General features: G+C 39.4%; 1 protein-coding gene across 1 annotated transcript in view; it reads right to left on the bottom strand.

Annotated features, from left to right (window-relative positions):
* The window catches only part of ryr2a (ryanodine receptor 2a (cardiac)), a 612110-nt gene that overhangs the window by 96550 nt on the left and 500419 nt on the right, over positions 1-15141 (bottom strand). Inside the window, exons 81-83 of the mRNA XM_069936123.1 lie at positions 9862-9938; positions 9358-9431; positions 2457-2537 (exon numbers count right to left, since the gene is read on the bottom strand). Of these exons, the coding sequence (XP_069792224.1) occupies positions 2457-2537; positions 9358-9431; positions 9862-9938 (232 nt within the window). The remainder of the gene's footprint in view (positions 1-2456; positions 2538-9357; positions 9432-9861; positions 9939-15141) is intronic.

The following is a 15141-nucleotide window of genomic DNA, read 5'->3' as shown; positions in this document are numbered from 1 at the left end:
CAGTTGGCGGAGTGGTTAGCACAATACCTTTACAGAGCTAGCAGTTGGGATCAGACCTGGGTTCTAATCCCATGCTGTTTGTAAGGAGTTTGTATGTTCTTCCTGTATCAGCATGGGTTTTTTGTAGCGGCTCCGGTTTCCTCCCACCATTAAAACAAAAACAGGGGGTGTAAATTTGGCGGCATGGGTTCATGGGCAGACCTAGTCTGTTACCATGCTGTTTGCCTAAATTTAAAATTTATTTGAGATGCTGACTTAAGAAGATAGGCAACATCATAAAGGATCCTGTTGACCTGGTCACAATCACTTCTCCCTCCTTGCTTCAGGCAGAAGATAGAGAAGCCTGAAATTCACTACCTCTAGCTTCAAAAACAGCTGTCAGGCTCTTAAACCTCCCCTTACTCCCTAAGTTCAACCCTAAACTACCATGGGACCACCAAAACATCTGTTTGCACTGTTGAAAACATCACTAACTGCAACTATGAATATTTATTGATCTATTATTTTATATTTATTATCTCATATCCTGTCTTTGCATTTTGTGGTATTTTAATTTACACTATTGCAATTACTGTTTCATATGCGTGGCTGCAGCAAGTAAGTTTTTTTTTAAATACTTTATTCATAAACGTTTAACCACAATGTAATTACAAATTATTTCAAAAAGAATTATACATGTGGTATATATCCCCCCCATCCACCTCAACCCACTCCTAAGAAAGAAAAAAGAAAAGAAAAGCCAGAGAATGGCAGGAAAATAAGACATTTATAGAGTAAAATCTATTGGAGGTTACCAAGAAGTGAAATCTTCAGAGAGTCATTCATACATGCAAAACAAAGTTTTGTAAATATGGGATGCAGCAAGTAAGAATTGTTTTGCATTTGTATATTGTATTTATGTATATGTTAATTAACTCTCATCGTCCTTTGTGCACCATGATCTTCAAGCTTTCTATGTATGGAAAATAATTCATAGCCAACCTACTGGTTTTGAAATATTGATCTGTCTGGAAACACAAAAAGATGGGATCTTCTCAATCTCAATAATTTTGGAATGAGGCAAGGCCTTACTAGGGGTGATCGGCATAGCTTGGTTCATGGCAAATTGTATCTCAGCTCATGAATTTGATCATGTTTTTCAAGAGGTGACCAAGAAGATTAACAAAGGCAGGGTGGTAGTTGTTGTTTACATGGACATTATCAAGGCCTCTGGCAGGCCCTGCATGGTCGGTGCTGGTGAGGAATCCAGAGTGAGCTAGCCAAATGGAAACAAAGGAGGCTTGCTGGTAGAAGTTAGTGGGTGGTGGTGGAGGGTGGCTTTACAGATTGGAGTCATATGACTAGTGATGTGGTTCAGGGATCAGTGCTGGGTCCACTGATGTTTGTCATCTATTTTTTTTTTGACATTGTTTGACATGGTTAGTAAGATTGCAGGTGACACCAGAATTGGTGGCCAAATGGTTAATGGAAAAAAATCATCTCAGATTACAAGTATCTAGATCAACTGGGGAAGTGGATTAGGGAAAGACAAATGAAGTTTAACCTGGATAAATATAAAGTTTTCCATATTGGAAAGTTAAACTAAACAGGGCTTGCTTCCTGGAAAGTGTCATAGAACCGAGGGGTACAAGTACATAGATCCCTGAAAAGTGGCAACACATGTAGGCAGGGGAGTAAAGAAGGCATAGGCAGGCTGCCTTCTTTGGTCAGGGCATTAAGTTCAAGATTTGGGAAGTCATGTTATAACTGTACAAGATGCTGGTGAGATTGCACTTGGACTGTTGTGTGCTGTCTGGTTGCCTGGCTTTAGGAAGAACATTGTTAGGTGGAAAGGATGCAGAAAAGCTTTACCAAGATGTTACCAGGATTGGTGGGTTTGACTAAGAGGTTGGGCTTTATTAGCTGACATGGATAAGGCTGAATGGTGACATGAAAAATCCAGAAGTAAGCTATTCAGCTCATCTAGTCTGCAGGCAAATTGCAGCTGCCTTAGGTAGGCAATTAGGTCAACGTGGACATTTGGTCACAGCGCATGTTGCTGAGTTCCATAATTCTACAACTCTAACACCCACCTTAAAAGATAAAATTGAATAAAACGCATGTACAATTACAATTACATGTACAATAGGGCACACCCTATTAAAAGGTGGAGTAAATGTCATGATCAATGGCCAGGATTACCCATCCAGTATGGACACTGCAACTGAAGAAGGGAATGGGACACCACATCTGTATTTTTCCCTTGTGTAATCATGAACTCAACATTGACTATGGCCTCTGCTCAAAGACGGAGCCTTCACTGAAAGAGAACAGGGGAGACAACAACTACAATTCGGAGGGTCAGAAGTCGTGACGGATTGAGAGACATGATCGTCCTTGCAGAATGGCAAGGCACCCTTATGAATGAAATGTCATGTGTTGTTGTCCAAGTAAGGAGTTGACCCTTTGTTACACACCTGAGTTATGACCTTCACAGAGCAGCTGGAGGAATCGAAAGAGATCGCACGTAAATTCATCGTCCTGCATCACCTTCTCGCCTACAAGATGTCAGTGAGAGCGAGAGTGCAGTGTGTCAGTACCGTCAACCTGGTAGGTGCACTTTACATTTTAAAAACTTGAACTTTTCTTGATACGTCATAGACATAAATCCTCCAATATTTCCAATAGTCACTCATCATATCTACTGCTCTATCAGAAGCCCACACAGTGCACTTCACAGATAGAAAACAAATGAAAAACAGCCGTACAGAATATGCCTACCAAAAATGACATTGGAACCATTCAAAATAAAACACACAAAACTATTTTAGAAGTTGACATGGCTCTTGCCAGTAATGACAGAGCTTTCTAAAATTATGCTGTTAATAAGTGTTAAATGTGTGAGCGTGTCCTTTCAAAATGTCTTTGAGCAATGGCAATTTAGGTTAAAACATGTTGACCTGCAAAGCTTCAAATGTGACATTAAGAGTCAGTGGAGTTTCAAGGGTTAATGGAGTTGTTCCATTAGTGAATGTTAGGAATGGGAGACTTCATGAAATTAGAATAATGCAAATCCAAGTTCACTGGAAGATCTGCCTCATGGAACCAAAATCAAAATAATAAGCTGCAAATCTCCACCATTTAGTTTTGTGTTGCTTTACTTCACAAAGCTCCCAATGGATGCAGCATGTTGTTAAGATAGTTAAGTTTAATTTGGATCAGAATACTTTGTTCAAAAGATGGTTGCAATACCACGTTAATTACATCTTAAGCATTTTTTTTTAATATTGAGACTGGGGTAGATTAAATTTAGAATGAAATGATAGAATAATTAAAGGAGAGATTGGAAAATATGGATACCTGCATTGAAAGGCATTTAAGGAACAGAAAGTAAAACTATTGAAGCAAATTTTAAGAACATTGGGAAGAACAAATATGAAACTTTAGGAAGATTTTCAAAACAATGTTTAAGCTCCAGTGTAATTTGTTTTTGCTGCATGGTGACAAATCTGGTTGCCATTTTAAAGTACTTGAACTGAAATATTAACTTGTTTTCTCTCTCCACAGATGCCGTTTGACCTGCTGAATATTGAATATTGTTAGTTAACCCGATCTGTCCCATTCCAGTGTGCTCACCATCCCGGCTGCGCTGCCAGCTGGAGCCACAGGGTCAAGACCAAGCAGGTTAAGGTGGCCTAAAGGGTAAATAAATACAGCCCCTGCAGCCAGGCTGCCCTTCTGCTCATGTGCAATGAGTTGAAAAGTAGCAATCCATCCTTACAACGACCATGGAATAATTGGTTTCTAATCGTGGGTGAGGATGGAGATGTAATGAGCTGACTTTTGCAGACAATTCCAAGTGGGACTGTCAGCATCCATTTGTTTGCACTGGATGTTTATGTTTTGATAGAAGGCTTTATGCTAGATTCGTCTCTTAGATTTTGAGTGAGGTGAGCCCCGTGCGTGACGCAAGATCGTTTAACCGTCAAATGAGATTGAAAAGTCAAAATAAGTACATATTTCTTCATGGAAATATAGTGAAACCTTGTCAGAATGTGATTCGTTAATCTGCAGAATCGCTTATAGCGCGGGTGTCTGTGGACCCCAAACATTGATTCAGGAGGCCAGGCTAACAGTGGCCAACAGCCACAAACTCAAAAATGGTCTCTTGTGACTCATTTACAAGATGTGGATGTTAATATGTGGAGTTTAAAGGTCTTATTATAGGGTTTGAGTCACAGTTTTCCTGCTTCCTGTATCATGACGTAGATGCGTGTTCCACGACTCGGCTGTAACGCGGTATGAAATCTTGGACCCCAACTACCATGTTCTAATGAGGTTTTACTGTATTTCTTTTACTTTGGTCTTTATTTTAATGTGGTATTTGGTAAATAATTTTTCCATTGAAAAACTATTAACAAAACCAATAATTACTATTTTTAAATGTCAGAGGCAGATAAAACCAATTAAAATGATTGACAGCTTTTACTGGCATAACACAGCACCCAACATTTGCCAGCTGGCAATGACTGAGGGCTGTGCTGGCGGCAAGGCCACCGCCGGAAGCTCTGTCACTGCGGCTGCTGGACTCCAGAATGTGGGAGCCTGCAAAGTCATGCCTCCACATCCAATGCAGTTCAGTACAAGAGGGGGAACTGGAGCAATGGATCTCCATAAGTCACGAAAATAAAAGTTGCCTGTGCATTCCAAATTGTAATTTTCAAAAAGTGCTCCTTTGATGAGCGGAATTATTCAAAGTGAACACTCACACAGTCTGCACACTTTCACTGAGCTCAGTAGTAGAGTTACTACAATTCCAAGCTCAATTGTACGCACTAAAGTTAAATATTAGAAAATAAAGTCAAATTGTGGCTGTGGAACCATGCCAACATGTCTAAAATATGAAGACCACTGACAGCAAGTCATGGTTGATGGAAGAAAAGCTGATGCTAAATGGCTTTATGACTTCACGTGGGACATTTTAGATGTGTACACTGAGTGAACAACAACACAGGAGAACTAAAATAAAAAGATTGTTTTGATGTGAATTTAATTACTGATTGGGCTCAGATGACCTGGCTGAAAGAGCATACTGGATCCAGAAACACAGGGAACTATAGATATTCAGTGAGCCATAACTTCTACCCATCACCACAAAAGGTAATGCAGTCAAAAAGAATACAACTGGAATGTAATTTCCACTGAGTCTTTTTGATCTCCATCCATAGTACAAGAGCAGCAGAAACTTGGCTCTATAACATTCTAATGGATTGTAAAGGATAACCTGGAGCTGTAACAAAGATGTCACCTGCTTCAGAGATTGAGGGGCCTTAATATCTTCTGCAGGTGATATTGAATAGGTGAACAACTGCCCAAAGGGAGAAAAATTACAATAATTAAAATATTCTAAAATTATCTTATACCTTGAAGGTAAAGACCAAGTTTTCCTTCTCTCATAGATTCATATAAAACCATTGAAAATTTACAACACAGAAAGCCACCCTGCCTGTGCTAGCCAAAAAAAATCTACCCTGCCTAATCCCACTTTCTTTCTTTTTAAAATATTTTTATTGACTGTAGCATATAAATCCTACATACAAAGTCTACTAATATAACCCCGTCATATACATATCACAAATTAATATCAATGTAATTCAAAATACCTATCCATAATTGTTTATTTAACATTATTTCTTAAAAATAATTCTGGACAGAAACCAAATAAATTGCATTATACAATCTTTTGGTCAAAACACAGAGTAATTTCTGTCTAACTTGATGGTCTGATCTAAGACAACCATAATTAAACCCGTATATAACCAATGAACTAATCCCACTTTCGAGCATGTGATCCATGTGATCAGCTCTTTAAGTAAACTTCCAAGTATTTCTTTAATGTAAAGAGGCCAGCTTTCCCTATCACTCTTCCAGACAATGAGCTGTGGGCCTTAACCAACTCCTCTGGGCAAAAATATTTTCCCTCAATTCTTTCGCTAATTACTTTACGGTGCTTGTTTTTTTGCCCCTCTGCCGATTTCCCTTGGCAGGGAAACAAATTCTTCCCTTCAGTCACGCTCCTCTCACAACTTTAGACACCTCAGTTAACTTACTCTTGACCCTCTATTGTTAAAAGCAACCGAAGATAATCCAATGTTTGATTTTATCACTCTAATTTTGCAGGACTAGCAACTTGCTCTGTAGCCTCTCCAGTCCAATCATTTCTTTCCCATAATGAGGTAACCAGAACGATACACAATGGTCTAACAAATGTTGTGCAGGGAAGTTCGTCTCAGGTTTTGAAGAACTTACTGAGGATTTGGGGGACCTGTTTTTGGAATTCGCAGCTCTTTTCATCTTTGGAAAAGGGTGTTATTTTTCACTACCACTGTCCGCGGAAAGCAACATCCCCACTGAAGTAACTGCTTGCCATCACAACCTTTCATGGAAGCTTTGCTGAGAATTTAATGGAGAAGCAATCAATCTTTCCATTACCCTTTCTGCGAAACGTTCTGTTTCTGCAACCAGTATGCAATGCTAACTTTTGGAGTTTTACCTTTAATGGACTGAGCCTAATGAACCAGAATTACTTTGGAGAGGCCTGAAATTTACATTACCATGTATGCAAAGGAACCCAGTTGAGTTGCAAAAAAAGGCAGCTGGAACAACACGCAGTAAATTTGCACAAAGAATGTCATCTGCAATACGACAAAAATTAGCACCATTGCACATCAGTTTTGAAGCAAAAGTTAAATTAGATAGAAACTTGAACACTAAAGATCCCTTGGATGTTACTTGCACATTCACGGTGCAGCCATGAAGCCACATTGAATACACAGCAAATACTACAGTAACTGCACACCACAGTTTGGCGCATCCAACCACTGCAGAAAACTACGCCACTGAGCGGCTCACAGTTCTTACATCTAGTGTGCCAGTTACTGTGCAAATCCTGAGAGAGAGGCAAAACAGACATGAAGTTGACCCCAAAAGGCTTAAACTTCTCTAAAGCAAGACACAACAGAAAGATTTTTTTTTTCTCTTTTTTGTTCACATCTATGCACAATGTCTGAAAGTGCGAATTGGCAGAGTTCAGGACCTGTACAGTTTTGACACAAGGTAACAGAGGAAAGGGCAGTCATAGTTACCGCGCTCATGAGTGATGACTGAGGAGGGGGAAGACAGAACAATCGAAATCAAAAGGAAAAAAAAGATGAGGTTAGGTATTAGAAATTATACTCAACTTCATTTAATTTTTTTAAGAATCAGGTGGGTTGAAAGAGGGGAAAACAGAATTGTAAAAATCACACAAAAGGAAAACCATATATTAATAAACAGAGAATATACAGATCTCCTTGGTTTTTTTTAAACCAAATAACAAAGGATTAATGTCAGATAAACCAAAGGCATTCTCAATAAATGACAAACCGTGCCTATTTTAACATTTACTTACGTAAAGAAAAATTAAACACAATTTATTTTTATTTAAACAAACATATACAAGCATGCACACACGTACGTATCCCTCTCCACAGGTACGCACCATTTGTACACACTTGGAAAAGTACTTGAAAAATCTGCGGAGTTCAAAGGTTTCCTCGTTTATCATTTCATATCTGATTCTATTGCCTACTGAAAATCTACTTTTTATTGCCACTGGTACTTTGGTAAATGGCCATGCATTTTTCAAAGAGCATTGAATATGTGTGTGTTTTTTTTTGGTAAATCACATGATACAACAAGAATACAAGTGCTGGTATACCACAACAAAATGGCAATGATTGTTGAACAATAATTGGAAAATGATAATGATTCACAACTAAGAGGAAGAAGGATCAAATAAATATGATCACAACATTTGAAAATGGAAATTGCAGCAATATGATTGACTTATGCCCAAGCTAAAAAGGCTTCAGGATCAAATAGTAGTTATAGTAGCTAAACTTTGGAATAACCTACAAAGGATACCTTTTGCTGGATACATCAAAGGATGGTTAAAATATGAAATATTGTTGCTGAAAAAATAAAATGCATAATCTTTTGATAAATGTAGCTGAATTTCAGCTTTTGCATTATGAACACGTTACATCATCTTGTTTGGTTAAACTATAGAACAAAGGACGTTCGGATAAAACTCTTTCACCTACCCCATTATCATCTGCAATAGTGTTGCATGGATTGCATTAATTCGCTGCCTTAATGGAAGAATTTATATCGTATCTTAAAAGGGGTTAATTATTCTCATGTAATGGATTGAGGAATGCCAAACAAGTAAATTAACTATTCACATGCTACTGATACTAAAAGCACACAGGAACATGAATACGCCATTCATCCCTTCAAACTCATAGAACAATTCAATACAGGCCCTTTGGCCTTCGATGTTCTGCTGACCATTTCATGAGATGATGGCTACTCCAGTCATTGGCTTTGCAGCTCATCACTTCCTATCAATTTCACAGCTAATCTCAGTTTCTTAATGTTGATTGTTAACACAGATTTTATTGGACAAAATTTGACATACTGATTTTATGAATGTCTTTCTAAACATGTGCCATCTAAATCAAACATTTAAAATATTGGTATTTCTATGAAACCCAATAATAAATACTGATGACAATTTCTGATTTGGGAAAAGTAAACGAAAGATTAGTCTTCCACAATCATTTAGGACCTCGTCCTTAAAGGGCTTTTTTTTGGATAACAGGGCGGCAGATAGTACAAATGAACATTCAGTGACTATGCTAACCCTATATAAATGCAATGGTTGCCTTCTCTCTATCCCGTTAAAAATGAGTATGCTTTACGCAAGTTCAGGACTCAAATACTCATTGTCGTTTCATCTCTTTTTGCATCTTGAAAAGAGAAAAATTCGCATGAGTCTTTACTGTGGCAGCAATACCTTCCAAACGCATACATTTTGTGACATTCCAGAAATATATATTTGTGAGAATTTTGATAAATAAAGACTTCAAATTCTTTTTACTCAATATTGTGAAAATAGTGCAATTATTGTCAGATTGTGAAATACAACTACAAAAATAATCTTAGCACCTTAGTCTTATAAAATATTATGAATTGGCATGCCTGGAAGCAATATACTTTTAGCTATAACTAAACATCAACCATTGGTTTGAAAATAGTACCATAAGATTCTAGTCGATGAAAACATATTTGCATGATTTATTTTTCATTCCTAATGAACGTGATTACTAAAAAAAAATAGCATTACCCCACATATGAGATAGCGGAGGGAGACCTGTACAAATGCTTTGTGCATTTTCACATCAACATTCCACCACATAGGAATTCTATGACATCATTTTTATTTCAAAATTTATAAAATATGACTAGAACACCATAAGATGCTTCAGTATATACCTGATCCCTCTTCTGTTACCATGCCGAGTCCTTCTGCTTTGTTCTGCCGTTCAAATGCATTTAGATCAAGGACACTGTATTTAAAATAAATAAATATTATTCGGGTGAATACGTTTCCTGAAAATAGGATTACAAAGTAGGTTTTTACAGATATTTTTAAGACTCTGGCAATACAGGTATGAGCAATTCTAAGTGAGTTATAGCACTTCATATCATTATGAATAGAAGTTCAAATGCACCTTTTGAAGTAAGTTATGTTGTCATACAAATTCTAGCTTCCAAACAGTGCATACACAACTTAGAGAATGCCCTTGAACGTTTAACAGTGGTCACTTTAATGGATATCCAGATCTTCTGTTTGGTCATTCAATACTAAAGTTCAGAATTCTCAAAGAGTCCAGTCGGGCAATGCCAACTTCTATTGGGTTTCTCACCCCTTGGAAAACCTGCCCACTCAGCAGTTCCAACGAACTCAATGGGAAGAAGTGCTTGGGACATTCTTACCTGCAAGATTGCATGAGACCTGCCAAACTCTGAAAGAATCCGACATCTTTCTTTTCTTTGAGACAATCAAGCATTTTCTGCAGAACATGAAAAAGAGACCTTCGGTGAAAGATTAATGACACATAAACAGTGGATATTGGACAACTAACATGATTAAGTGAAACCGTTTAACACCTGGATGATAGAAAACTTTTTCATTCATTTGAAAGAAGAACTGAGTTAAATTTCAACCACTGCTTCTTTTACTCAGGTCACAACAATAATCCGTGACTAAATGTTTATCCTGTCTATTATTTAACACGAGATTATACTTCACAGTATGGAAGCAGGCCCTTCAGCCCAAATTTTCCATGCCAACCAAGCCAGTCCCACTTGCCTGCAATGTATCTCAACCTCTGTGGTCCTTGTTCTTGACTGAATGGATTTTGAACATTACAGTTGTCACGAATTCTACCACATCCCCTGGCAGTTTGTTTCATATACTCACCATCTTCTGTGTGAAGAAGGTGCTCTTCACATCCCTTTTAAATATTTCTCTCTCACTTTAAATCTATTCTCTCTCATTTGAGCTCACTCTACCATGGGAAAACGTCCATGACTGTTTACCTTATCCAGGACCATCATGATTTTATAAACCTCAATCAGGTCCTCCCATGGCCATCTACGTTCCAGGGTGAAGTCCCAGCCTATCCTAGCTTTCCTTGTATTTCAAGCCTACCAATTCCAGTAATACATCAATATAACAACCTTACTTCAGCAGAGCGAAGACAATGATGGGCAAAGAATTACTTTTGATATTCAGCTCTTGTGGATTTCTTGTCCATTTGACCCTTGGTGCTGGGTACAGATGTGTATAGTAATGGAAGTAACAGTAAGAAATGTCAAACCTTCCAAGTAATTAGTTACAGGCTTCATGGCAAAGAAAGGGGATGATATAGCCGGCATTTCAACAGAACTAAAATGAATCCAAGACAAGAATTGTCTCAAGTGATCCCTCTTTCTCACCAGAAACCATGTTAATACAGTATGTTTTCACATGTCCAAAGTTCTGAATACTGAAAAGATCCAAAAGCCAAACTTTTTTTTGCAGCACCAACATGATGTCACAAGTTGCTTCCTGAATATTTTTGAGTGTATTTTATGGATTTTAGGTTACTGATCTTGAAAATCACAATAAAATTTTCCTATCATGTACCTTTTTTTAAGATATAATCTATTTTTATGATTTTTCTGTCACATTTTAAGTCTACTGGTGTATTGCCTACCACTTTGGTCAGTCCAAGAATCCCTGGGCCTGCATGCTGTGCAGGTGATAAACAAATGTTGCCTTAGGCATGGGCATGCTTAGTCAGGATAGATGCATACAGGCTATAAAAGCAGCTCCCACATACAGATGCTGTGTATTACATTGAATACATGTTGAAACATATGTTCTTCAAGTAATAGCATAGTGGTTGTTTTTCCAGACTCTTTTGTGTAGTCTTCCAAAGGCGCTATTTGCCTTGGCGAGTCTGTTGTCTATCTCATTGTCGATCCTTGCATCTGATGAAATGGTGCAGCCGAGATAGGTAAACTGGTTGACCGTTTTGAGTTTTGTGTGCCCGATGGAGATGTGGGGGGGCTGGTAGTCATGGTGGGGAGCTGGCTGATGGAGGACCTCAGTTTTCTTCAGGCTGACTTCCAGGCCAAACATTTTGGCAGTTTCCGCAACCAACTGAAAAACCTCACAAAGATAAGCGTATACAGAGCCGTTGTCATACCCACACTCCTGTTCGGCTCCGAATCATGGGTCATCTACCGGCACCACCTACGGCTCCTAGAACGCTTCCACCAGCGTTGTCTCCGCTCCATCCTCAACATCCATTGGAGCGCTTACACCCCTAACGTTGAAGTACTCGAGATGGCAGAGGTCGACAGCATCGAGTCCACGCTGCTGACGATCCAGCTGCGCTGGATGGGTCACGTCTCCAGAATGGAGGACCATCGCCTTCCCAAGATCGTGTTATATGGCGAGCTCTCCACTGGCCACCGTGACAGAGGTGCACCAAAGAAAAGGTACAAGGACTGCCTAAAGAAATCTCTTGGTGCCTGCCACATTGACCACCGCCAGTGGGCTGATAACGCCTCAAACCGTGCATCTTGGCGCCTCACAGTTTGGCGGGCAGCAACCTCCTTTGAAGAAGACCGCAAAGCCCACCTCACTGACAAAAGGCAAAGGAGGAAAAACCCAACACCCAACCCCAACCAACCAATTTTCCCTTGCAACCGCTGCAATCGTGTCTGCCTGTCCCGCATCGGACTTGTCAGCCACAAACGAGCCTGCAGCTGACGTGGACTTTTTACCCCCTCCATAAATCTTCATCCGCGAAGCCAAGCCAAAGAAGAATAGCATAGTGAGTATACTTAACAAGAACAATTATTGATTCAGGAATTTCAATACAGCAGAAGTGTCTTGTCAATGTCGTAACAGCTTCAATACATTCTGTTAAATTTGCAGTGAGTGTACACTTAAGGCTCAAAGTTGCAGCATTATTGCAGTTATTTAGAAAGCCTATGAGCTCTACTTCAGTTTTAACATTGGTGACTAAGACAAACACAAGACTCCCATATTTGTTGTTCAACATGCACAGTCAACCTGAGAGCTTGGCTCAGGGGTACTCAGATGTAAACATGCTAAATTCAATTAAAGTCAATTTAATGTTTCTTCAACTTCCTACGAGATACAGAAAACATGAATTTATCTTTATGTTCATCTTAAAGTTGTCTATGATAATCCCCATTTTTTTTCAGGAAGCAAATATTTTGATAAAATTTGTTGTCCAGTGTTGTTAATTTTGTTAGAATGCCAGGGACATAGAATGGTTCGGGACAGGAATAAAATTAGAAAATCTGAAGATAATGAGGTTCACAAACTCGGTCGACAGAATGTAAAGGGTAACCAACATCTTGGTTATCATTTACTTCCTATGGATGTTGCATGACCTGCTGAGTTTCTCCAACACATTTGTGTGCAACATAGCACAAGACGCCACCTCTTGGACCCTGTCAGCATCTTTATCAGAGGAACTTACAAACTCCATATGCCAAAGCCTCTCTGTGGACTTTCACATTTTTGCCTCATCATATATTTACCCAATTCCTTCTTGAACAATGGAACTTACCTCCATATGTGCAAGTAGAGAATTCCACATTCCATTAAAAAATTTCCTTGTATCACTCTTAAATCCTTTCTCCTTTATTTTACACCTGGCATCCTCTAATGGTCACACCTGCACCAACAAGAACAGCCTCATATTTTCTGACTAAACCTTTCATCATTTTACATAGTTGCATCAAATCCTCTCTCATCCTCCACATATTTAAAGAAAACATTCTCAGCCTCTCTAACTTATCCTGTGACTGTAGTCCTTAACCCAGTAAAAATGCTCACAAATCTTTTCTGGAACCTTTTTTAATATTTTCAGATCTGTCCCATAACATGCCAACCATTACTGAATGGAATGCTCTTTCTGAGGATGGACTTCAAAAGGCTCAGAGTTCTTTTTATTGCCATTAAAAGGCAAAGTACATAATAGACTTCAAATTTTGTCTGCGAGTCACCATGAACATTGTCTGTCACCCCAAACAATAGGGAAAAGAGAAGCAAAAGTGAGTCCCTTCATATTTGCCTGCAATGTTCCCACAGCCTCTGCAGCCACACAGACTATAATTCAAACCATTGGCAACCCAAGCTCCAGATCCAAACCTCCAAGCGGATCAGGAAACCTTCAGTGCCCAAAGCTCCTTCAGTTCCTACTCTCAGCACCCTCTCAAGTCCCAGTTCCAGCACCCCTCAGCCTGTGTGAGAACTTAGACCACAAGTCACCCACAGCCTGTGTGGGTCCTTCAGTTGCTGAGCCTTCGCTGGTCCATTGCCGTGGTTACCATCTTGTCCAGTCATCTCCTCTGCTTCTCCCTCTCAAAGGGACAGGGGAGGTTTCTCAGTTTCTGGTGCCTTGCATTCCTCCACTGCTCCCCTGGAATTTGGAACCCATTGTGGTATGTTGTCCATCTTGGCCACAGACCTCCATGGTTGCATGATTTAAAAAAAAACATTGTTGGTTCCTTTAACAGGTTGTTTAAAGTCTGTATGGAGAAGTCGGCATTAGGACTGGGCAATAGGCCCTGCAGAGCAGTTCTGTATCTCCCTCTGTTCCCTGGTCTCCTGGGTCCGCATGTTGATGGACAAGGTATAGGATGCAAAAGTCAGGAAGGCTCGTGAAAATTATATGAAAGCCAGATAGGAACTTAAGAAAGGACTAAGAAGAGCTAGGAAAAGTCACTAGAAGATCTTGACAAGTAGGATAACAGAAAACCCCAAGCACTCTAAGCATACCTGAAGAACAGAAGGAGGATGAGAGTGAAGGTAGGGCTTCTAAAGGATAAAGAAGTAACGTGTCTGGAGGCAGAGGAGATAGGGGAGGTCCGAAATAAATAGTTAGTTTCAGTCTTCCCCATGGTTAATATGAGGTTAGTACAGAACAAGCTTCCATTGAGGGTAAGAAAAAAGAAATTGCTGGATCTTTGAAACATTACAATAGATGGACCGGTCCAGATAGACCTCAAGTTACTAGAGGATGCAAGGGAATTGACTGGCAGTGATCTTTTCATCCTCTCTAGCCACTGGGGAGGTAACAGAGGATTGGAAAATGGTTCTCCGTATTATTGTTTAAAAAAACAATAATACGGAGAATCCTGAGAATTTTAGTCCAGAGAGTTTCATGCCAGTGAGAGGCAAACTATCAAAGAGGATTCTTAAGGACAGGCATTTAGAGAAGTATAGTCTTCACAGGGTTAGTCAGCATGCCTTTGTGAGGGACAGGTCATGCTTTACGAGCCTAATTGTGCTTTTTGAAGAAGTAACAATTGATGAAGGGGCATGGTGCATATGATTTTAGTAAGGCATTTGACAAGGTCTCCCATAGTAGACTCATTCAGAAAATCCTGTAGCATGCGATCCATGGAACCTCAGCTGTGTGGATTCAGAATTGGCTTGCCTGCAGAAACCAGAATTTGGTAGTAGATGGAATGTATTCTGCATGGTGCTAGTGACTAATGGAGTTCTGCAGGGATCTGTTCTTGGACCTCTGCTCTTGGTGATTTTTATAAACGACCTGGATGAAGAAGTAGAGGGATGGGTCAGTAAGTTTTCAGGTGACACAAAAGTTGGAGGTGTTGGTAGTGTAGAAGGTTGTTGTGGGTTACAACAGGTTACAGACAGGATGCAGAATTGGGCGGAAA

This window comes from Narcine bancroftii, chromosome 4 (genome assembly GCF_036971445.1).
Source record: "Narcine bancroftii isolate sNarBan1 chromosome 4, sNarBan1.hap1, whole genome shotgun sequence".
Classification (NCBI taxonomy): Eukaryota; Metazoa; Chordata; class Chondrichthyes; order Torpediniformes; family Narcinidae; genus Narcine; species Narcine bancroftii.
The sequence above is the reverse complement of the archived record's forward strand: the minus strand, read 5'-3'. Positions and strand labels throughout refer to the sequence as shown.